Source organism: Dermacentor albipictus, chromosome 9, assembly GCF_038994185.2.
Source record: "Dermacentor albipictus isolate Rhodes 1998 colony chromosome 9, USDA_Dalb.pri_finalv2, whole genome shotgun sequence".
In the NCBI taxonomy this organism is placed as follows: domain Eukaryota; kingdom Metazoa; phylum Arthropoda; class Arachnida; order Ixodida; family Ixodidae; genus Dermacentor; species Dermacentor albipictus.
Window position 1 is genome coordinate 61,888,531 of NC_091829.1, and position 25,130 is coordinate 61,913,660.

At 45.7% G+C, this 25,130-nt stretch overlaps 1 protein-coding gene and 1 long non-coding RNA gene across 2 annotated transcripts in view; both read right to left on the minus strand.

The window, feature by feature from the left end:
- Positions 1–2,292: 2,292 nt before the first annotated feature.
- Positions 2,293–9,898, minus strand: LOC139050037 (uncharacterized). Its single transcript, XR_011508735.1, has 4 exons — positions 9,761–9,898; positions 9,262–9,338; positions 6,785–6,911; positions 2,293–3,913 (listed from the first exon to the last, which is right to left on the minus strand). It is a non-coding gene; the product is annotated as an uncharacterized lncRNA (long non-coding RNA).
- Positions 9,899–15,911: 6,013 nt separating this feature from the next.
- LOC135921394 (sericin 1-like) overlaps positions 15,912–25,130 on the minus strand; it is a 189,994-nt gene continuing 180,775 nt past the window's right edge. Inside the window, exon 17 of the mRNA XM_070526102.1 lies at positions 15,912–17,927. Coding sequence (XP_070382203.1) covers positions 17,432–17,927 — 496 coding nt within the window. The 3' untranslated portion in view covers positions 15,912–17,431. The remainder of the gene's footprint in view (positions 17,928–25,130) is intronic.

Below are 25,130 nucleotides of genomic sequence, written 5' to 3' on the forward strand. Positions count from 1 at the left end.
AAGACTGATTTTGTGTTGGCGGCGGAGGACCTTCGACACTTCAGTAAACAGAAACCGCACCACCGCAAGCTGCTGTGTTTGGTTTAACGGATACGGACCCACATATCGGCCACGTATAGCCACAGTTTTATCCTCGGTGCTCCAGTGAGAGGCAGTGCCTTCGCGACAGCGATCGAGAAAGTCGTTGGTGTTTCCATTCAGTTGAAGCGAAACAGTGAGCAATTTTACGCGGCTGTTCGTCTTCCTGTGAACGCAAACAGTTGACTGCACAACCTTTCAGTAGCATCTCATGGTATGGGTATAGGCAATTGACGTGTCCGGCTTTTACCGCAGTTTGAGCAGAGCGAGCAGTTCTAAGATGCGGGCGTGAAGGGGGACCGAGACGCCTGAAGACGGTGACGTAGGCCATCACTCCAGTCTTCAGCTGCGGCAATTCAGTAACCGCGCATGGCTGCTGGAACTCCTCGCAGACGACGTCAACAATTAAGGCGACTTAAGGCTGCGTCGAAGAGAACATTTAAAGTAGTCCTTCGCGTGCAAATGTTTTGGTGGTCTTTCGGAGTTCGTCGGAGCCTAATGCTTGAATTTTTCACCTCGGCGAGGGCACTAGTCAACAATGTTGCGAATGCGCTTTTCCAAAGTCTTTGCAATGCCCGTTGCTTCCGCTAGGAATTTCGCAATGGTCTTGGGCGGTTTACTTATCCGACGTAAATCACTTGCTTCAAAACCGCAGATGAGGAAAAACTCTAATCTCTGCCATGTGCGGATCGACGTGGCTGAATTAAGGGTTGATTTCTGCTCCGAAATCACGGTGCTCTCATTAAACTTAGGCCCGCTCCTTAAGCATGACGCTCGCGAATGTTTGTAGAAATGTAATTGGTGAAATGGTGTAAAAACTTAAGCTGTGAAAGGGCTGCTTTTCACGCTTTCAATTGTTAAACATAGCGGTTCTTGAGTAGGTTTCTGGCCAGCTTCTCAGATTTCCAAACAGTGATCCGTGAATGAGTGCCCGTGTCACCTGTAGCTCACGTCGCTGCAGGTGACACGGGCACTCTCAATATGCCAGTTATCTGGGCCACCAGGTTCCTAGTCTTCTCGAGCAGAGGTCAAGTACTCGGGCGGTAGTCATAGCCTGCGGCTATCTCCCTCGCCCCTAACGACGTTCACGTTATTTCTATGGTAGGGTTGATTCTGTTTCCATGAAGCACCTCTACCAGATGTCACGTTGTAGTGACGGTGAACAACACAGTCAGAAGAACCGTTAGTCATGAAAGAATCTTTATTGGGCGTACTTCTGAACCAAGAAAACAAGTTACAGTGGGGCAGAACGATATTCATTCATATACCCTAAAGGCCCATTCGGGCATTACATAAGGGGGGGGGGGAGCCAGTTACAATTACAAAACGTGTAGAAAAAGTACATTGGTAAGATACAGGGACAGTGACATAATTATTTATAGAAAGAATAACATACGCAAGTAGGCACTCATTACAGAAATAACCACACATTTAGGAAAACCTTCAACTTGTTAACAAAAACATCATGGTTAATGGCAGATACAATGTCCCTCGGTAGTCTATTCCAATGATATATTGCCAAAAGTAATGGTGAATGACGGTACAGATTAGTGCGAGCAAAAAGGGGTTGCACTTTAAATCGGTGATCAAAACGCTGAAAAATAGTATGAGCTGCATTGATGCAAGATTCGCGGAACGCGGATCTACTACGATAAAGCGCGTGAAAATGTGATAACAAAGTTATTAGTCGGCGGTTTTGAAGAGAGGGCAATGAAAGTGATTCCTTGATGTCCGTAACAGTGTAGTTTCGCGAGTATTTTTTTGTGATATACCTTGCTGCTTTATTTTGTAATGCTTCGAGTTGATCAATCAGATAGGTCTGATGCGGATTTTAAATAATGGATGCGTACTCTACCTTTGAACGAACAAGCGTAGTGTATGCTAATAACTTAACTAAGTGCCGGGCACGTGATTTGATCGTTGAACAAATGATTTGCCATTAACGAGTATCGGCTATTCTCACTTTTTTTTTCGTAATAGATTCCAGCCTTATCATTGGCGCTCGCATGTCTTCCAGAATGCACAACTGTATTCGACTTACGCGTGCAATTTGATTACAAAACGCTCCACTATTGCAGAATGTTCTGATACATGCTGGTGTCTCATGCCATGAGCTGTAACTTAACATTTGTTATTCGGTGAGACGCGTACATTGAAGAAAGAAGTACGCGGGTCAATAATTAACTAAAAGCTCTCTGAGTTGTCCTATCATTGCTCGCAGGGACACGTTTGTCAGATCATGCTAAAAAATTCCCCTGCTGTCGTTAGAGCGCAGGGAAAGTCAAAAGAGATGACTTCCGAGTGAATAAGAAACTGTACATTGAAACTGATGGAGGTTACACCTCATCACCACAATACTTTAAATATTCACTCTGGAAGAAGATGTATAGATAGGTTCCAAATGATTTGAGTCGAATAAAGTCTCCCATTTGTCAGCAGTATGATAAAGAATAAAAATTTTCGTTAAGAGTACAAGAGCCAGAGAGAACCAAAACATCACGCACATTGAATAATTTGTAAGTGAAGCAAATTTTCCCATGGCTGTGTCCATGTATTGTAAAATATGTCCCAGAAAGGGAGCAAGGCCGAAGGACCTTAATATTTAGAGATTAGTTTTAGTTGACAAGAATGCAGTGCCTCCTATTTTAATGGGTTCCTCATGTGAAGTACACCCTTCCATTCGCACTGCAGAATCCTGAAAGCACGGTTAGCTAAACCTTGATTACTAGTACACTGTAAAAACGCTTGCACAAAACTACACGAGGTTTCAAGGATCCTGTGCGAACATTCAACCTTCCAGTTACGCCAACACAAAGCTGCAGCGCAATATGGTTTTTCTAGAAATGAGTTGGCTAAAGCTACGTTGGCGAACAACATAGTTTTGCAAGCAGTGAGCTCTACACAGGATCTGCAGTATACCTCGACATTGAAGCATACCAAATTCTGGCGGAGACGACGTTTTGTCACGTAATTTAGAAAAATCTAGTGGCATCCTTTACGTCTCGCATTTCACTCAGCCCTTTAAGCATGCGAAGACACGATACGTTCGGTTAGTTTCTGGTCAGTGTGGGAGAATGTCAGCGTTATTTTTCTGCTTCATGGTCCCATTCCTATGCAAAACACGTAGGTGATCTACTTCCCTTGTGCACTAGTCACACTGCCCTAGTCACACTGCACTAGTCACTGCCCACCCGTATGCGTCACGTGATCTGCAACCAGTTGAGCTGCATGTCTAAACGAAACTCCACACAATTCGCACCAAATATTCTTGCAGAGATGTGCGTCGAGGTTTTCTTTTATTGCAAACCGAAATCCACGCTGCTAGGAATCGTACGGCTATTTACCCTGGTGACTTTTTTTGCGGTGTCTGCTCAAAGAGAAGTTATACTTAAATGACTGATTACATATGTCGCAAATAAAAGGTCTGTCGTCACTGTGCGACATAAGATGAGCTTTAAGGTCCGCTTTCCTTTTGAATGGTCTAGTACAATATTGGCAGATATGGGGTTTCAATCCCGTGTGAATTAGTTGATGCCTATGGAAACTGTCACTGCGCGCGAACGATTTATGACATATTTCGCATTTGTAGGGTCTTTCTCCTGTATGCGTCCGGTGATGTACGGTTAGAGTAGCAGCGCTACTTAGCAATTTACCACATGTTTCGCATTTGTGGTTCGACTTGTCGACAGGCGATCGATCGCGTGCTCTGAACATGGGCCCTGTGCCTCCCGTAGGTTCGTTGGGTTGCCTGTGTGAGGCATGCCTTCTGCTGGAAACCTTTCTACTAGCACCGCAGGACCCTTGCTGTTCTCTTCCTCCGGTTTCAGTAGCATTCCTGCAAGGATATGGACAATTTAACTCAAGATGGCCGACTTTCTTGTGGGATGGCAAAAACAGGTTTTGACCCAATGATAGTTTGGCAAAGTAAAGCGTACCATAATGGTAAGGTGACTCGCTCAACATGAGCGCTAAGTTCCTGCATTGGTATTTAGCGCTCGATTTGGGCTGTTTATTGTCAGAAATTGAATACTGGTGCTATCAGTGGCCTGTGATGCTGAACAGTAAATTAAAAACTTTCTCGTTCGAGATGCAAGCATAACGGAAGCATTTCATTATCTCATGCATCATGTATATTCTACATGAAACAGGCGAAGGAGAGTACAAATGTCTGTGAGTGATGCTAAGTAAGACAGTAAGGAAGAAAGATGAGACTAGTGGCTGTGAAAAAAAGCACATCACTTATTTTCAGAAAAACTTTGCATCTTCGGTTTTGTATCGCATACCTCTCTCATGCGGACAGTGAAATATCGGCCGGACAGGTCATTGCAATAATGACCGCATGCGTCATCATCATCATCATCATCAGCCTGGTTACGCCCACTGCAGGGCAAAGGCCTCTCCCATACTTCTCCAACAACCCCGGTCATGTACTAATTTTGGCCATGCCCTGCCTGCAAACTTGTTAATCTCATCCGCCCACCTAACTTTCTGCCGCCCCCTGCTACGCTTCCCTTCCCTTGGGATCCAATCCGTAACCCTTAATGACCATCGGTTATCTTCCCTCCTCATTACATGTCCTGCCCATGCCCATTTCTCTTTCTTGATTTCAACTAAGATGTCATTAACTCGCGTTTGTTCCCTCACCCAATCTGCTCTTTTCATATCCCTTAACGTTACACCTATCATTCTTCTTTCCATAGCTCGTTGCGTCGTCCTCAATTTGAGTAGAACCCTTTTCGTAAGCCTCCAGGTTTCTGCCCCGTAGGTGAGTACTGGTAAGACACAGCTATTATGTACTTTTCTCTTAAGGGATAATGGCAACCTGCTGTTCATGATCTGTGAATGCCTGCCAAATGCACCCCAGCCCATTCTTATTCTTCTGATTATTTCCGTCTCATGATCCGGATCCGCCGTCACTACCTGCCCTAAGTAGATGTACTCCCTTACGACTTCCAGTGCCTCGCTGCCTATTGTAAATTGCTGTTCTCTTCCGAGACTGTTAAGCATTACTTTAGTTTTCTGCAGATTAATTTTTAGACCCACTTTTCTGCTTTGCCTCTCCAGGTCAGTGAGCATGCATTGCAATTGGTCCCCTGAGTTACTAAGCAAGGCAATATGATCAGCGAATCGCAAGTTAATAAGGTATTCTCCATTAACTTTTATCCCCAATTCTTCCCAATCCAGCTCTCTGAATATCTCCTGTAAACACGCTGTGAATAGCATTGGAGATATCGTATCTCCCTGCCTGACACCTTTCTTTATTGGGATTTTGTTGCTTGCTTTCTGGAGGACTATGGTGGCTGTGGAGCCGCTATAGATATCTTTCAGTATTTTTACATACGGCTCGTCTACACCCTGATTCCGTAATGCCTCCATGACTGCTGAGGTTTCGACAGAATCAAACGCTTTCTCGTAATCAATGAAAGCTATATATAAGGGTTGGTTATATTCCGCACATTTCTCTATGACCTGATTGATTGTGTGAATATGATCTATTGTTGAGTTGACCGCATGCGTGACCATCGCTATTTGCTACGTACAGGTACAGGAGAGAACTTGCCATTGCATTGCGAGAAGCACGAATGCCGACCTTTTATTCATAGTTTATCGATAGTGGGTAGAGAACATTGCAAACTGGAAAGAGAAATTAGCGAAGCGTTCCACATGAAAAAGTTGGGCACGCATACTTGTGTGAGTGATCCTTCGGTTCAAATCAATGATAAACAACTGCAATTTCGAAATTTATGATGTCAATCCACGTGTTGTTGCCTTTGTCGGGAAGGGGTGTGATTTCGCTTTTGTGTACGTGTACAACTTTTTTTGATAATTCACTACAAACCTTGTCATCGTTCTTGGGTGTATACACATGCGTAGCGGTGATTTGTGGAACGCTTTCACAAAAAACTTCAGTTGCAAGTCCAGCGTTGTCCTTTCTGTTTCTACTTGTGCTCGCTTTCATACTTGCTGGAAACCATTATACGTTCACAAAGATGTAACTTTGTTCCTTGAATTTCTCAACGCCTTCTTAAGTATATGACTAATCTAATATGTAACAGCTTCGGTTCCAATATTATGACATGCCTTTAAATTCCACAAGCTTGAATACTCGTACAGGGTGTTGCCGAGCACATGCATTTCTCTCCAAATGTACCTAGGTAGTAGACCCTGAGGTAAAGGTTTTGGTTTACCCCGACAGCACATTGTCTAAACACCAGTTAATATTTGGCATTTAAGTCATCGGGACATTTAGCCCTCGTGCAAGTGTGTCAGTGCAAGCTTAATTCTCGTAGTAATTTTACAGAAAAACAGGTAAACCCTGTTTCATTTTATGAGCCTCGACTCGGATGAGCATATTACCTTCACAATCTTTACATATTCCATAATTGGCAGCAAACCTGCAAGTCTACCGCAAATTGCGGCATGTTAACAGGATGGAAAATCGGGTGAGCCTGTATAGCTTCGTGGTTGAGGCATCGGGTGTGCACATTTCCGTGTGATGTACGGTCGCGCTGTTGGAACCGTAAAGTTAGTCAAGGCCAGCCGCTTCGGCCGAATGCTCAAAACTGCTGATGCAGTACCTGTTTGAGACATCAGAACTAGGCCTTTCAAGGAGAAATTACCGAGTAGGGGCATATTATTACATGGGTAGCCATTCCTGTCATCTCTGAGTTGCATTCAAAGAAAGTTTTTCTAAATGTGAACTTACGTGGCGCCGTCTTCAGACTTGGCTGATTCTTCCTCCATGCCAGCGTGACCTGTGCTGGGCCTCACGTTATTGATGCTCCTGATGGAGTCCAGTTGCTGGTAACGTGTGCCGCCATTGTCAGTGACACCTATACGGCATAAAAGTATAGTAAAGGTGTTCATTCGCCGTTGTGCAAGGGCAATTCTTCGGAATGGATATTCCATACTTATGGGGGAAGGCAAGAAGCTTTTAGCGGTCGACAATCTTTACTTCCACACTTCCATACTACCATGCTTCCATGCTTCCATGCTTCCATACGCAGTGCTTTATCTGTGTCTTGAATGCATGCAAGAACTTCGTGGCGATGGGTGAGCCGTGCACGATCAAGATTGTGTAGTGTTGGATTCTTCTGACGCTTATCACGCTTTATCTCAAACCACGGGCAGAACACGAGTGTGGTAAATACGAAAACAACATCTCAGTACCTTGCGCGTGAAACCTTTGACCCAATATATTTGCCGTGCTGTCCAGTAATAAGCACATTAGATGCCTCACGAAGTTATTACTTATTATTCATTTTTTGCGAGCAGCAGGCATAGCGAGACGCCGGCGAATACAATGCAAATTTAGAAGACGCATTTCTACCGATGGATTTGACATTGTTCTTTGAAGTATGCCCTTAATTTATTGGCTTTCTATGACGTAGGTGCGTAATCGAAATACGTACTCGCCTTTCAGAAAATGGTTATCTGAACCCCTTTTGGCGAGTCTTGAATGGAGAAGCACATAAGTACCGGTTGTAAGTACTGCACGTTTCCCAGCTCATTACGAGCGCTAAAACGGCTGTACTTAACAATGTTCTTGTGTAGCTCATCAATAGACTATAGAACAGCTTTCAAAAAGATAACTCACGGCGCATATATAAGAGTCGTATTGCAGAAAGTGCATTAGATTGGAAGGAAATGCGGAAGTGTTAATTCACGGGGCAATATGTAACTAAACTATGGAACGGAAAGGCTCGAAGTACGTTAAAGTGTTGACTATATGGATAGCGCTGCAAGTATCGTAGCTAGGTGCACGTATCCTGTATAACGGCGCAGCAATTGCGTGAAACTGAAAGGAACACGCGAGAGACCTAAGAGGCGAAAATTACGGCATAAAACTCTCAGGATGACCATCTACGCTATTGCAATTAGAATTCAAACTCCATGGACAGGTCGAATTTTTGGATGCACTTTTGTTTACAATATTAGTGGGGGAGGAGGGTTGAGTTGGCTAAGAGAGTTTATGGCATCATTGCACCCACATGTCTTAGTGCCTATGCCTTCGTACGCCTAAGAAAACATTAAACGCGGATTCCCAACCACCCGAACTAAAGATTCTAGTTGCATCTTTGACATCGAATAAACTACAGTGTGGTAGCAAAGGCGTAAATTAAAGAACTCAATTTTATTGTCTGGAATTCTCAACTTTATTAGTCACACCATTAAAGTCGCACCATTCGTGTCGCCTGCGAAATAGGTTGTGCGGATACTGGCAGTACGAATAATGGATGACGTATCCAAGGAAAGCTAATCACCTTACAAAAAAAGTACATTCAATTTGGAATACCGGTGTTTTAGCATTGCGTAGATTTTCTTCTTAACAAAGCTTTATGATTTTGAAGTAGTGGCCCACTGATTGGCAATCGTTCGGTAAAGTGATTGTTACTCTGTCACTACGAATAGTGTTTACGCTTGAGATGCCCATAGCTTAGCTACTTGGTAAAGATTTGTTGCAACAGAGCGCAAACAACTACCCAACAATTTTCTATCTCCTTGCATTGCATTTTCATTATACATTTAGTATTGCTTATGCTGCGGCTGTGGATTGCTTCGTATGAGATAACGAAGAGTTTCAATATAAGCTGTTTTGGGTGCATGCCCCAAATTGCACGCTGTAACGTCTACATTCGGCCGCAGCGAGATATGTCTGCTGCTCGTAACATACTATTGATGAGGTATTTTCACACTCTGCCTAAAAGGTACCAGCACTGTTAAAACATTTGAAACGTCCAAATAATTGCACATTACCCACGTAATTCGAATCAAGGCACTTGCTTTGTAAACCAGCGTGATCGGTTTAAGGAACACATTGTCCCGATGTTAGTAAGTCAAACCCACCGAGAGTATGCTTGGCGAATAAAATTGTAAACCGACGAGTCATGCGATGATTCCATTTACGAGTGAATTAATCATTGCATGGAATGTACAGTCTCTGCTTCTGCCCTCATCCTCTAGGAGCGTGCTTTATCGGCGCCCCGATACAAGAACACATTCATTGAAAACTTCTGCTGAATAGGTTATATATGAATGCGGATATTATCAGATCATGCGGAAACCGTCTTCGCAATGCTAGTCAAATGCATCTTTATACGCAATAAATGTACCGCTGCCATTGTAACCATTGGGGCTATTTGCCGTGTTTGCGGAAAAGGCGAGTGACAATTGCCTACGTACCGTCGACGTTGCAAATCTCTTTGGTCGTGGGCGTGTGCTGCGTGTTCCTCGGATAGCGCAAGGCGTCGTCAGAAATCCTACAAATAATAAAAAAAGTCGTCAGACAGTTGCTAGCTGTGACTAGAAAAAAAGAGGTGAAATTGTATTTAATTTCTACCCGGGACTTCAAGCTATAGCACCCCATCGCGTATGTTGAGTACAAGACTTATACATCAATGAAAAGTATTTTCTTCTTTAAGTATACGTTCGCTTCGTGTTCTGAAAAATCTTCTCCTGAGCGCTAAGTAGCTTACTTTGCGCTAAACGTGGCAATATTTTCGCACCGCCCTTGCGTAGACGCATCTTGACCTAAGAATGCCTTCGATTTCAAAGCTCAAGCTGGCTGTAAAAAAGACCCATTTTAGGTGGGAACAAGTGTACACATGTTAAAGGCTATTATATGGGTCGTGTCTAAGGGTAACAGTGTTCAATGAAAAAAATGACAAGTGGTAAAGCTCACGTTCTGTAGGCGCCCAATGTAGATGAAGCGCCCTGGGTACCGTCATGGGCAGTACTTGGTGTTGCTTTGGCCTTCATGCTTAAGTCAAGAGGCATGCATTCGTTGCTGCTTTCTTCAGCCATGGCTGATGTCTCGATGTCCTGTAACTGGCGTGTATTGTCGACTGCACGTTGTTGAATCCCCGCGCATGCGCGCTCAATGCCCAAAAAAAAAGAATGGAAACTAATAAAACTTTCGTCACTTCGGTGTTTCGAGAAAAATGATACCGCATATCTGGAAAAAAACGAGACGTTTGAGCCCGCCACTAGCTGTACCCTAATGCACAAATTTTGGAATGGCAGCAGAGGCGCCCCGATTACCCATGCTATCTATCTGCCAAATCATTTAATAAAGCTCGCATACTACGAAAAAAAGTACGGTTATCGGATATTATCGCCAGTTTTCTTTCATACTGCTCTCAAAGTGGAGTGCGCATCTTGCTGGGAAGAAATTGTTGCTCGTGTAAGCGCTCGCAGAAACGCAGGAGGTATAGAAACTAAGGTAGCCCTAACTAGCGTATTATTACCAGATCTATGATGTTGGGCTGCTGAACACGGGGTCGCGGCATCGAATCCGTGTCATGGCGGCCGCGTTTACATGTGTCCGAGATGCGGAAACACACGCGTACATAGATTTAGGAGCACGTTAGGGAAGTCCAGGTTGTCTAAATTAGAAAATAGTCTTGGCAGGTAAAACCCTTTAATTTTTTTTATAACCAGAGGCAACGATTCTGCAAACTGATGTGGCACTCTCTGGCTCGGTTTAAATGAAGCAGGTAGTTCTTCTCACCTGACGAGTGGCGCATGCTTTGTTCTGTTGCGCACAGATTCCAGTGGTGTCTTCGCTAACCGCTAGCAATGCAGAAATGAAACTGCTTCGCACTTGCCGCGGTTCTTTGCTAGCGAACAATCATGCGTCGTGCATAGTCGTATCTCAGTACTCAGTACTCGTACTCAGTACTCGTATCTCAGTCATTGGATCCAGTTTTGTGTGATTTCTCTACAGTCGTAAATTACGTTTCACGCCCAGCATGCCGAGTGGTTGCTGTCATTAAACAAAATGCACTGTTTCCCACTCCGCACCTCATACATTTGTGTTTTACAAGCCTTAATCAAATGTGGATGAAAAAGAACCAACTTCGAAACCTTCATAGCAGTTGCGAGTATGTAGCCCCAACAGGTAAGTAGAGTCAGCTTTCCCTGTGCTCTCGCTATGAGCTGATTCACTCTGCTGTTTTCGCCATCGTATGAAGTACAAGGGGGACAGTTGCCATAACCTCCTGCTTTCATTTGTTCGTGAAAATGGTTGCGGTACGAAAGGTTCCGCCGCTGAAAACACGACTGCATACTGAGAAGAACTCGCAGAAAAGTAAAATTAAATTATGGGGTTTTACGTGCCAAAACCCCTCTCTGATTATGAGGCGCGCCGTAGTGGAGGACTCTGGAAATTTAGACCACCAGGGGTTCTTTAACATGCACCTAAATACACGGCTGTTTTCGCATTTCGCCCACTTCGAAATGCGGCCGCCGTGGTCAGGATTCAATCCGGCGACCTCAGCAGGCTAACACTATAGCCACTGAGCAACCACGGCGAGTCGCAGAAAGATATGGCGTCGATGGTTTGTGAGCTTGTTCTACATCGCGCAGGCCTGAGTGTGCTATCTGTATTTGTTGTGGCTGTGCTAGTTGAAAATAGGGTATGCTGAGCATAACCAGGCGATGTTAACCCGCTGGTGGCTCAGACAACGTTAATTTATTGAAGTTAATTATGTGGGTTTTTGTTGCGTAAGCAAAGGTGAAACGTCTCGCCAACGGGGTGATTCAGCGCAATTGCAACATCAGTCTCTCAGAAGAGTAGCAGTCTACATACGCAATGCACTCAGTTCACAAAGAAAGCCCACAGATGCTCATTTGGTGACACATACAGAGTGCAGTAATTGATTTCTTCAAGAAAACAGACAGGTGGGCTAGTTAGTGGTGCCTAACTTCAGGCAAACCGCATAAAGGCATGTAGGACAACAAAGGTGGAGCGTTGTGTCTTTGTTCACTTCTGTTGTCCTACTTGCCTTTCTGCGCGTTGCCTCAAGTAATTTATTCCTTGCTACTAGCACATACCTGTTATACTTCTGGTTTTTCATAGCTTTGGGAACCGACACACATGAGAGTGTGTAGCCTTCGTAGAGGAATATGTGCTCCAAATGCTAAACGGAAGGCCATTTATTTCCGCGCCTATAATATTCAATGCTTTCTAAATTAATCTGTCAATAAACAATAATATCAAGTGCTAGCATGGCTGGACATTGTTCAGGTAATTACGCAATTCCAAGAAGTAAGTTTTTAACCTTTCGGACAACCAACAACGAATGAAATAAACGAATGAAATTCTTTTTTCCACATGACCAGAAATCAAACAAGTATAAATAAAGAAACATACATTCCCCCCATTAAAACGCAGCGCGCGTTTAAGCCACAGTGCTAGTGTACAGCCTTAGGAAACACGCCTTGATGGTTTTAAATACCCGTGCTTTCCTTCGTGTATTAATATATGGAATGGCCTTCCGCACTGCACTGTAACAGCACAACATGCTAGCCAATTATATACTCTATTAGAATTGTATTACAGGCAACGGGATAATAAAGAAGTGATCATGCTTACTCTAATTCTGCGTATACGTGTTCATCCTCCCTGTAAATTGCTTTGTATTGTACAGTAAATTGTGTTGTAATTGTATTGCCGGTGTTAAATTTATCTTTTTACGTTTTTTCTTCTCCTGCAATGGTCCTCAAGTGAGGGCTGCAGTATCCCGATATAAAAATAAAAATAAAATAAAATAAAAACTTAATTTACGCAAGACATTTCCCACTGCGTGACACTGACTTGCATATACATTTATTTATACACTATCTTGCTCGAATAATGAAGGATAACAGTGTTTCTACATGTTTTCCACAATGTTTATGCTTGCTAAACGTGTTACACACAGTTTATGCAAACCTAGTTGACAAAATTTATTCGTTAACAAAGACAAACGCACTGCACCCAAAGTTGCCATTACGATGACCTGCCCGAAGCTAATAAAATATATAATGCGATAAACTTTCCCCAGCTTGCTCTTCAGGCTGCCACCATGCCAGGTACTGTATATCTGTCGTTTCTGATCAGAAAAAATTTCCGTGCTTGCGTGTCGACAAAGTCTGCCCAGTACTTTGCGGTGTTTTTTCCCCGTCTTGCTGCAATCATCATTCCTCGATGTCAAAGGTCTTTTGCGTCTATTGAATATCGATCATGGACCGATAACATTTAACACGAAAGCGTTAAGGGTGCCGTACATATGACAGAAAATCCGGTGTCGGCGTCCTGCGCCGGCGTCCCCGAGAGCTAAAATTATGGTATGGCGTAGAGCGTCGCAGGCGCATTGCGAAGACGTGGGATACTGCCCCACCTGCGGGAAGTCGTTTTTTTTTGCGCCACTTTCAATTTAAATAATTTATAATTTCTTTAATTCAAATAGTGCGCAAAATTTCTGGGAAAGATTCTGCGTGTGTGCGTATGTTTGTCAGCAACATTTGCCTTTCATTCCTTTCCCCCTTTTCTTCCTTGTCACAATATCCTGAAATATTCTTCTATCGGCAACGTATGAGACGCCAACAGCGGAGTGCGTTTCCGAAGCTGAACATAAAAGTCTAGTGCGCGCCATCGGCCAGTCATCAGCATTGAGAAGAGGACACGTCCGGGTTGACCTCACCGGTCTATCATGCTGGTACTTCACTGCAAAATTTTCTCCACAACATTGTTTCTTTTTAATTTCAAAGTGAGAAAACAGAAAATGAAAGAAAGCAGATGCAAAAATATAGCAGTTTAGGGCGAGCATCATCGCCTAATGCAGCAAGACTATGCGACGGCGCCCACATTTGTTTCAGTTGTGATTGGAACACGGGCTCAGCTGTTCGTGTTTCATTTGGCACAGATAGTACAGCAGCAACTAAAACAATCTGAGACAACACAGAAACCTTCCTCTTGGATGAGAGGTTTTCTTTTATTATTGACTAAGGTTCCGCTAAGGTGCAGGTAAATCGTAGGTATTTTCACCTTGCAGTGAGGGTAAGGAAAACAATAGTAAGAACCGGGGGTCACGAATCCAACTCTCTATTGATCGAAACTGTGCCTACAAAACAAGTTTCACTTGGGCTGAATGATAGCACCGAGCATATACGTCGATCGACTGAAAACTAATCTGCGGCTCAAGCGAGTCGGATATTTATAATTATTTGGTCGAAGATTCCAGACTAATCGAATGCAATCGAGCGCTTTCCAGTATGTGGAACACTATTCTCGTCACGCATGCGATCGGATTACACAAGGTTCTACTCCAACATAGACAGTAGACAAAATCAGTGAGGATGATCCAGAAGGTTCTGATATTTTAGCGTCATCTGGCCGTCCTTGGCTGCATCGTCATGCGTAGTTGGGCGAGTGGTCCTGATCCTGCGACAGAAGGGTGATTCTGCGATGCAAGCATGTCCTAACACATCTTGTGTTCAACGTACGTGCTCATTCCAGTCGTCCTTGCCCGCTGACCTCCAGCTTCCCAGAGTTGGGATTCTTGCCACGTAGTCGTAACTGTCATCGACTGCGAAGTTCAGGATTCATTCAAGACGGAGTAGTTGAGTCGTCTTTCCAGTAAAGCCGCCATTGCACGGCTACAGCGCTGATCTTGGTGGTTTATTGTCACACTCATTTCAAGGTGTCCGATGATCGCTTCATGCACTGTCCCATTGTTCCGCGGCATCGTCAGCTATGCTTTAGGAAGCGTGATTTTACCTTGGGAGCTTTGTCGAAATGGCAGTGTGTGCTTCCTTCTTCATGTGTCCTGATCTTGCGTTGGCAGCGGAGGACATGCGGCACTGCAACGAGAAACAACCGCACCTCCATAGGTTGCTGTGTTTTGTTTGCCGGATACGGACCGCATATCCGCCATGTATTGGCCCGGTGTACACTTGGTACTGTAGCGAGAGGCAGTGCCTTCGCGACAGCGATGGAGTTAGTCATTGGCGTCTCCGCCAAATCGCAGCCAAGCACTTCAGCAGTCAGCATTTTCACGGTGTCATTCGCCTTGCTGAGCGTGCAGAGAGTTGAAGCCAAAACATCTTAGTGCCATCTCACTGTATGGGTATAGGCAACAGACGTGTCCGGTTTCTCAGCAGTGGCAGCAGAGCGAGCAGTCGGCAGGTGCGGGCGCGAAGGGGATGCAGACGGCTGAAGACGGTGACGTAGGCCATCACTCCAGCATTCAGCTACGGCAATTCCGTCACGGCGATGTGGCTGCATGAACGCCTCAGTCACTGACAAATATTAAGGCTGCTTGAGGCTGCGTCGAAGAGAACATCTTAAGTACTTCTTCACGTGCAACTGTTCAATTGGTCTTTCGGAGCTCATCGGAGCCTAGTTCTTGAATTTTCCCCCTCGGTGAGAGCACTAGTCAACAATGTTGCGAGTGCGCTCTTCCAACATCTTTCCGATGCGCGTTGCTTCCGCTAGGCATTTTGTAATGGTCTTGGGTTGGTTACATGTCCGACGTAAATCTCTTGCTTCAAAACCGCAGATGAGGAAAAAGTCATCTCTGCCTTGTGCGGGTTGACGTGGCTGAATTAAGAGTTGATTTCTGCTCCGAAATCATGGTGCTCTCATTGAACGTAGGCCCGCTCCTGAAGCATGACGCTCGCGAATGTTTCTGGAAATGTAATTGGTGAAATGGTGTAAAATTGTAAGCTTTGAAACGGCAGCTTTTCACAGTTTCAATTGTTAAACATAGCGGTTGTTGCGTAGGTTTCAGGCCAGCTTCTCAGATTTCTAAACAGTAAACCACGAATGATCAGTGGCTTCCTTTGCTTTTGCAGCACACGTCGCATTAGGTCAGTTATCTGGGCCACCATGTTCCTAGTCTTGTCGAGCAGAGGTCAAGTACTCGGGCGGAAGTCGTAGCCTGCGGCTATCCCCCTCGCTCCTAACGACGTTCACGTTTTTTCCACAGCAAGGTTTATTCTGTTTCCACGAAGCACCTTTACCAGATGTCACGTTGTAGAGACGGTGAACAACACAGTCAGAAAAACCGTGAGTCATGAAAGAATCTTTATTGGGCGTACCTCTGAACCAACAAAACAAGTTACACTCGGGCAGAACGATAGTCCCGGGCACATGAGTCGATCGTAGAACAAATGATTTGCGAGTAAGAAGTATCGGCTATTCGCACTTTTTTTCGTAATAGATTCCAGCCTTTTCATTGGCGCTCGCGTTTCTTCCAGAATGCACAACTGTATTCGCCTTACGCCTGCAATTTGATTACAAAACGCTCCACTATTGCAGAATGTTCTGATACACGCTGGTGTCTCATACCCTGAGCTGTAACTTAACCTTTGTTATTCGGTGAGTCGCGTACATTGGAAAAAGATATAGAAGTACGTGGGTCAGTAATAAGAACTAAAAACTATCTGAGTTGTCCTATCATTGCTCGCAGGGTCACGTTTGTCAGATCAGGCTAAAAAATTCCACTGCTGTCGTTAGAGCGCAGGGCAAGTCAAAAGAGATGACCTCGGAATGAATAAGCAACTGCATATTAAAAGGGATGGAGGTTACACCTGACTACCACAATACATAAAATATTCGCTCTTGAAGAAAATATATGATTAAGTTCCAAATTATTTTAGTCGAATAAAGTCTCCCTGTTGTAATCAGAATGATAAGGAATAAAATTTTCGGTAAGCATAGAAGAGCGAAAGAGAAAATAGAAACATTACCCGCATTGAATAATTTGTAAACTAAAAAATTTTCCCACGGCTGTGTCCATATATCTTAAAAGCTGTCCCAGAAAGACAGCAAGGTCGAAGGGCTTCAGTTATTAGAGATTAGTTTTGAGTTGACAACAACGAAGTGCCTCCTTTTTGAATGGGTTCCTCATGTGAAGTACTCCTACTATTCAAACTGCAGAATCCTTAAAGCATGGTTAGCTAAACCTTATTTCTAGTACACTGTCAAAACGCTTGCAGAAAACTGAACGAGGTTTCAAGGATCCTGGACAAACATTCAACCTTCTATTTACGCAAACACAAAGCTGCAGCCCATTATGGTTTGTCTAGAAATGAGTTTGCTAAAGTTATGTTAGCGATAACAACATAGTTTTGCAAACAGTGAGCTCTACACAGGATCTGCAGTATAGATCGACATGGAAGCATGCCAAATTATGGTGGAGATGACGTTCTGTCACGTAATTTAGAAAAATACAGTGGCATCATTTACGTCTTGCATTTCACTCTGCAATTTTAAACGCCAAAAGAAGCCCCAGTCACCACGGTGCGGTCAGTTAGTTTCTCATCAGTGTGGGAGAATGCCAGCGTGATTTTCCTGCACGGCTTCCCGCTCACGTTCCTATGCAAAACACATGGGCGATCTACTTCCCTTGTGCACTAGTCACACTGTTACGACTGCCCACCCGTATGCGTCACGTGATCTGCAACCAGTTGAGCTGCACATCTAAACGAATCTCCACGCAATTCGAAACCAAATACTCTTGCAGAGGTGGGCGTGTAGGTTTTCTTTCATTGCGAACCGAAATCCACATTGCTAGGACTCGTATGGCTATTTACCCTCGTGAATTCTTTTGCGGTGTCTGCTCAAAGATGAGTTATACTTAAATGACTGATTACATATGTCGCAAATAAAAGGTCTGTCGTCCCTGTGCGACATAAGATGAGTTTTAAGGTCCGCTTTCCTTTTGAATGGTCTTGTACAATTTTGGCAGATATGGGGTTTCAATCCTGTGTGAATCAGTTGATTATAGAAACTGCCCCTGTTCGCGAACGATTTATGACATATTCGGCATTTGTAAGGTCTTTCTCCTGTGTGCGTGCGGTGATGTGAAGTTAGAGCAGCAGCGCTACTTAGCAATTTACCGCATGTTTCGCATTTGTGGTACGGCTTGTTGACAGGCGATTGATCGCGTGCTCTGAGCATGGCCGCTGTGCCTCCCGTACGTTGGTTGGGCTGCCCGTGTGAGGCAACCCGTCTGCTGGAAACCTTCCTACTGGCATCGCAGGACACTTGCTGCTCTCTTCCTCCGGCTTCAGTAGCATTCCTGCAAGGATATGGACAATTTAACTCAAGATATGGCCGAATTTTTTTGTGGGATGGCAAAAACAGATTTTGACCCAATGAGCGCTTGACAAAGTAAACGGTACCATATTGAAAAGGTGACTCGCTCAATTTGAGCGCTAAGTTACTGTATTGGCATTTAGCGCTCGATTTGGCCTCCAGATTGTCAGAAATTGAACACTGGTGCTTTCTGTGCCCTGTGATGCTGAACCGTAAATTAAGAACTTTTCTCGTTCGAGATTCAAGCATAACAAAAGCCTTGCAATAACTAATACATCATGTACATACTACATGAAACAGGTGCAGGAGAGTAGAAATATCTCTCAGTGATGGTAAGTTAGAAAACTAGCCGGTCATAGTATTGAAAATGCAACTCCGCCTTCAACACGCTCACAAGCAGTATTCAGGAAACGGTCCAGAAACGTGCCCTCGGAAGCGATACATTTGTCATTGAAAAAGACTGTTTTGCCTCGGCTAAAATACGTCTCCGTTTCATGGCGCAGCTCTTAATGACCCGCTCCTGCGGCGAACGTCGGCGGCGTAACCGAGTGAACGAGCACAACAACGAAAGTTGAAAGAGTGAACGTCGAGAGGCAAAAGATGCGTGCCCTGAACGGCCGAGAGGCGGAGAGCAATGACAGCTGCCCCTTCTGTGATATGAGAGCGCAAAACGGGTTTTTTGCTGACCCGCCGGACTGCTCGTTACGTACTAGCATCTGGTCTCAGCCAGAGGGCTTATTTCGTGCTATGATCAGCTCGTCAGTTCGCGTCGGCTCTCACTCAAGCTTGATTGGTTGGCTTCGTTCGGTTGTCTTGGTTTGCGATTGTTTTCCATTCTGGATTCTATGCGCAACGCGAATGGTGTAGTATTTTATGTAAGCCAAGCAGCACCAGCTATTACACTGGGTCCGTCGATCAGTCACTTCCAAAATCCATCGCGATTTACCTCTGGTATGTGTCTCTCGCAAAATCTTTGACTCCATATATCGCGAAAGGAAAACACGTACAATGCTGCTCTGAAATTTCGCATTACGGGCTTTCCAAATTTTCAGCGAATTTTTCAGAGTCAAAGAGTAAAACAGTTCGGCAGCATGCTACACTCTTCTAACACCTTCTAACAGGCCTGCTGTACACGTGTTAATGTTTAAAGTGAAGTTGTACAATCTCACGGGTCGAACATAGTGAGCCACAGTACGAAGTATACGTTTGGCACTGTAGGTTGACCTCCTCAACATTGCATGAGAGAACCTAATGCAATACCTTAAGGTTGTTTTGTTTGTTTTCATTGACACATTTTTTTCATCGCTTGTTTGTTCGTTCGATGCTTCTTTCCTTCGTTCAAATACATATATTCATCGTTGTTCGCTTACGGAGGTATAAGACATTCCTGATGATGATATTTCTTTCTCACTGCACTAGAGCCGCATTTTCCGGGTATACGCCGTTGCAATTAGTCACTTGAATCTTTCGCTTTAAAATAAAGGCGAACTAGTTGCTTTATTTCTGACCTGGACTGACTGCCCGTCGGACATCACACGTCCTAACTGAAGTCCCACATTACGAATACGAAGAAAAACTGCTGTGTGCATATTTTCCGGCAGTGTTTTTATGGAGTCATTTGGTATTTGTCTTGCATTCGAACTGCACACCGTTGCGGCCGAAGGCATCACGAGAACAACACACACATAGTGATTTCCCGCAACACGTAGCAAGCGCATATACGTCAAATAATTCAGTGTTTCAAGTACATTGGATAGAATATGCTGCCGAAGAAGTTAGTATTCTCTTTATTTTCTCGATAACATGATGAACGCTGCAAGCGTTGATTTAAGAAACTGCTGGTACGACATCTTTCCAACCGTTTGATGAAGCAAAATATTACTTGCAGTAGGGCAGAGACAGCGCGCTTGGTGAATGTCTTTTGTAAATTCAGAAGCTCGTTTGAAATGTCTACGCTAAGCACTAGATTAACATTGGTCGCTATTCTTGCGGTTATGTACTTTGATTTATTCTTGTGGCCCATGTTGACATGACTCATGCGATGTTATGGTTTGGTTACAGTCATGTTATGTTACGTTGTACGTCGTTTCTAATCATGCCAGCTTCGCCGGCATTAAGACCGGATTATTTCAGGAAGAAATTAGAACTATCAAACATTCAAATTTCGTGTGATAGGGCCAGGTAAATTCCTGCAAATGTATACAGCATAAATTTTATATAGGTTTGCAACTACGAGAAATTATGTAAGCGCTAAGGTTAAAAAGAATAAAATCTTAGAATTTAGAAAGTTAACTACGCGAAAAAATATATGTCGCAGTTTTATTAGCTGCATAGCTTGGAGCAACCCAAGCGGACAACTTTCTTTATATTCATTTGCAATTTGCTTGAAATCGGTACAATGTGTCCGAGGAATGGCGAATGATCTAACCATAAAACAATAAATTTCAGTGAGCTGTGTAATACATCCATTTTGAGTGCTCTAAATATGTTATTTGCGGCAGTTGACTGAATCGTGGAGGTCTTTATGTTTCTGAGTTATAAAGAAATGAGTTTAGTAGTGTAGTTTGCTGGGCCAGTTGGTGCAAGGTGAACGCATAATGGTTTCCAGGAAGCACGGACGCGAGCAGAAGAAGTAGAAACAGACAGGACAACGCTGGACTTACAACTGAAGTTTATTGTGAAAACATTCCACAAATCACCGCCACGCATGCGTATACACCCAACAACAATAACGAGGTTTGTTTGTACACAAAAGCGAAATCGCATGCCTTCCCGACAAAGGCAACAACACGTGGATTGACATCATAAGTTTGTCAGAAATTGAACACTGGTGATTTCAGTGGCCTGTGATGCTGAACTGTAAATTAAGATCTTTTCTCGTTCGAGATTCAAGCATAACAGAAGCCTTGCATTACCTAATACATCATGCACATACTACATGAAACGTAGACATATTGTCACCCAGCTATGGCAACTAAAACAGTTTAGCACTGACAGACTGGGACAAAACGTCTGCCTTTTGCGATGGCTGGTCCTCGGAGTGCCCGCGCGCAATCACGAACTTCGTCGTTCTCGCCTAAAGGGTCCGGTGTCAACACGTGCAAACCTATTTCGCTTCATTGCTCCCCTCTCAAAAACGACCGGCCCGGTCGCTTCAAGGGCAGCGGGCGCGCACTATGGGCAAGAGTGTCGACATGAAAAGACAAAAAAAAACACATAAAGGAATGGACACAATGCTGAAGCGGTTTGTGAGGGTTCCTTAGCCCTGGCGTGCGTAGTACGGCTTCATCCGTACTACGTGGACGACTTCAGCACGTGGACGGCGTCGGTTCGAACCAGGATCAGAGGTTCGAGGCACCACCTCGTAGTTCACATCACTGAGGCGGCGTACGACTTCGTAGGGGCCGAAGTAGCGGCGCAACAATTTCTCTGAGAGCCCGCGGTGCCGGATAGGCGTCCACACCCACACGCGGTCGCCTGGTAAGTACTGGACATTCCGTCGGGTCCGGTTGTAACGGCAGGCGTCGGCATTCTGCTGGGTGCGGATGCGATTCCGAGCAAGCTGGCGAGCTTCCTCGGCTTTCTCGACGAAAGCTTCAGTGTTGTCATTCCTTGTGGTTCCTTGGCCTACCGGCAGCATGGCGTCTAAGGGGGTTGTAACGCGACGTCCGTAAACAAGCTCGAATGGTGTAAACTCGGTGGTCTCCTGCACAGCGGTGTTGTAAGCAAACGTGACGTATGGCAAAATTTCATCCCATGTTTTGTGTTCCACATCAATGTACATGGAGAGCATGTCGGCTAATGTTCTGTTTAGGCGCTCTGTTAAGCCGTTAGTTTGGGGATGATAGGCTGTGGTCTTTCGGTGGTCGGTGTGCGTCAGTGTGACGACTTGTTGCAATAACTCCGCTGTAAACGCTGCACCGCGGTCAGTAATGAGTACAGCGGGTGCACCGTGGCGAAGCACGATGTTGTGGACGAAGAAGCTGGCGACTTCAGCAGCAGTTCCCCGCGGCACAGCTTTTGTCTCCGCATAGCGAGTTAAATAGTCAGTTGCCACGATTATCCACTTATTTTGCGAGGAGGACGTGGGGAACGGCCCAAGAAGGTCCATTCCCACTTGCTGGAACAGCGCCGGAGGCGGATCCAAAGGCTGGAGGAGGCCGGCAGGCTTGACGGGTGGAACTTTACGCCTCTGACAGTCACGGCATGTTCGCACATAGCGCTGAACCGATGAAAATAGGTGTGGCCAATAGTATTTTTGCCGTATGCGCGCTAATGTCCTCGCGAAGCCTAAGTGGCCGGCACAGGGATCGTCGTGACACGCCTGTAAAACTTCCTCGCGCAGTGTCGTCGGAACGACGAGAAGGAACGTGTCCTGGCTGTTCTCGAAATTTTTCTTGTACAGGACATCGTTTCGCAGGCAGTACGACGTCAATCCTCGTGAAAGTGGGCGTGGGACAACAACGTCAGCTCCCTCGAGATATCGGATGACTGGAAGCAGCTCAGAGTCTGCACGTTGATAGTCAGCCATGCGCACCACGTCGACGACACCAAGAAACGGCAAATCTAGCTCCAAGTCGGAGGATGTCAGGGGAATAGGAGAACGTGACAAGCAGTCAGCGTCGCTATGCTTATGGCCGGATCTGTAGACAACAGTTATGTCGTATTCCTGGAGGCGGAGGCTCCAACGAGCGAGGCGACCTGACGGGTCTCGTAGATTGGCAAGCCAGCAGAGCGAGTGGTGATCACTGATCGCTCGAAATGGCCGGCCGTATAAGTAGGGTCGGAACTTGCTGATGGCCCACACGACTGCTAAGCATTCTTTTTCGGTCGTTGAATAATTAGCTTCTGCTTTTGTCAGACTACGACTGGCGTACGCAATTACACGTTCTGCGCCATCTTGCCATTGCACCAGAATGGCCCCGAGTCCTACGGTGCTGGCGTCGGTGTGTATTTCAGTTGCCGCGGTGGCATCAAAATGCGCCAGCACTGGAGCGGATTGAAGGCGTTTACGCAATTCGGTGAAGGCCTGCTCTTGTTCTTCCGTCCACGCAAAGGGCACATCTTGTCGCGTCAGTCTCGTGAGCGGTTCAGCAATCCTTGAGAAGCCTTCAACGAAACGACGGTAGTAAGCGCAGAGGCCCAGGAACCGCTGAACAGAATTTTTGTCTTTAGGACGAGGAAACTCGGCAACGGCAGCGAGTTTTTCTGGGTCTGGTTGTACTCCTTGGGCGCTGACCACGTGGCCTAGAAACTTGAGTTCCTGGAAGCCAAAGTAACATTTTTCAGGCTTGATGGTGAGGTTGGCCTTGCGTATTGCGGTAAGAACACTTCGTAGCCGGGCGAGATGTTCATCGAACGTGCTGGAAAACACAACAACGTCGTCTAGGTACACTAGACACGTCTGCCACTTTAGTCCAACGAGTACAGTGTCCATCATTCGTTGGAACGTAGCAGGGGCGGAACAGAGACCGAAAGGCAGCACTTTAAATTCGTACAGCCCATCGGGAGTCACGAAGGCGGTTTTTTCACGGTCACGCTCGTCCACTTCGATTTGCCAGTAGCCTGACTTTAGGTCTAACGAAGTGAAGAACTGAGCATGACGCAGACGGTCCAAAGCGTCATCGATCCGTGGCAGGGGATAAACGTTGCGTTTGGTGACTCGGTTAAGCCGTCTGTAGTCAACGCAGAAGCGGAGTGTGTTGTCTTTCTTTTTTACTAGTACGACAGGCGATGCCCACGGACTTGTCGACGGCTGGATGACGTCATCATTTAGCATTTCTTGAACTTGACGCTTAATCGCCTCCCGCTCCATAGGTGACACGCGATACGGATGCTGACGAACAGGCCGCGCCGACTCCTCTGTAACTATCCGGTGTTGCGTAACGGAAGTGCGCTGGACTTTGGATTCCGTGGAAAAACAGCCGGAGAATTCTGTCAGTAGGCCCAGCAGCTGATCCTTCTGGACATCTGCTAAGTCAGCATTAATGTGGACGCGGGTATTCAGGCTGGCGTGAGCTGTTGCGTCCAGTGAAGTCACTTGTAACGTGCCGATATCGGAGAAGTCAGCAATTTCGTTCAGGAATGCCACAGCTGTACCTTGAGGGACGTGCTGATACTCATGGCTGAAGTTTGTCAACAACACTTGCGAGCACTTATGCTGTATTCGAACAAGGCCGCGGGCGATGCAGATGTGTTTTTCAAGCAGCAGCTGGATATTTGCCTCGGCAATACCCTCATAGCCGTCGAATGCGTCGCAGGTGACGAGGGTCAATACGCTGCTCCTTGGCGGCACCGTGATGTTCTCGTCAACAATCCTCAAGGCGTTGACATACATGTCGTCAGTGTTGCTCCCTGCTAAGGCCTGCGCCATCGAAAACGTTACCCGCGACTTTTGTAAGTTGATCACAGCTCCATTAGCCTGCAGAAAGTCCATTCCCAGAATTAGGTCCCTCGAGCAGCTTGGGAGGATAACGAAATCTCCGAGGTACGTAAACCCACGAATGCTCACTCGAGCTGTGCATCTTCCTACCGGGGTGAGCAGATGGCCTCCTGCAGTTCGAATCTGCGACCCTGTCCACTCGGTAGAAACCTTCTTCAGCTTGCAGGCAAGGTCCATGCTCATAACTGAGCTGTCCGCTCCAGTGTCGATTAACGCCGTTATTTCTTCGTCGTCTATGGTGACTGGAATGTTCGACGTTACTACCTCTCGTAAGGTGTTCGACTCCGTCTGCACGTCTGCGTCGTTCTGTTTTCGTCGTTGTCGTCGTAGTGGAGGATATTGCGTACGGTCGTCGTCAGCGGCCTCACCTCCGGAGGTCGCTGAACTCAGTTTTCCCGACCCGCCGGGCTAGGCGAGCGGCGTCTCAGAGCGCCGCGAATAAAGGATTGGCTTGGTGATGGAGACCTGTAACGAGCAGGAGACGACGAACGGGGCTCCGGCCATCGCTGATCAACATTGCGACGATTTGCGACGAAACTCTCTATATCCGGCGGCCGCTCACCAGGTCGTGGACGAGGTGCATTCGGCGAGAATCCACGAAGCCCCACATGACGATAAGGACACATTCTGTAGATGTGCGCGGCTTCGCCACAATGAAAACAAAGAGGTTTGTAGTCTGGGGTGCGCCAGACGTCGCTCTTCCTAGTCCTTGCTTCGGCGATGTGTGGTGGGTTGCGAGGCGGC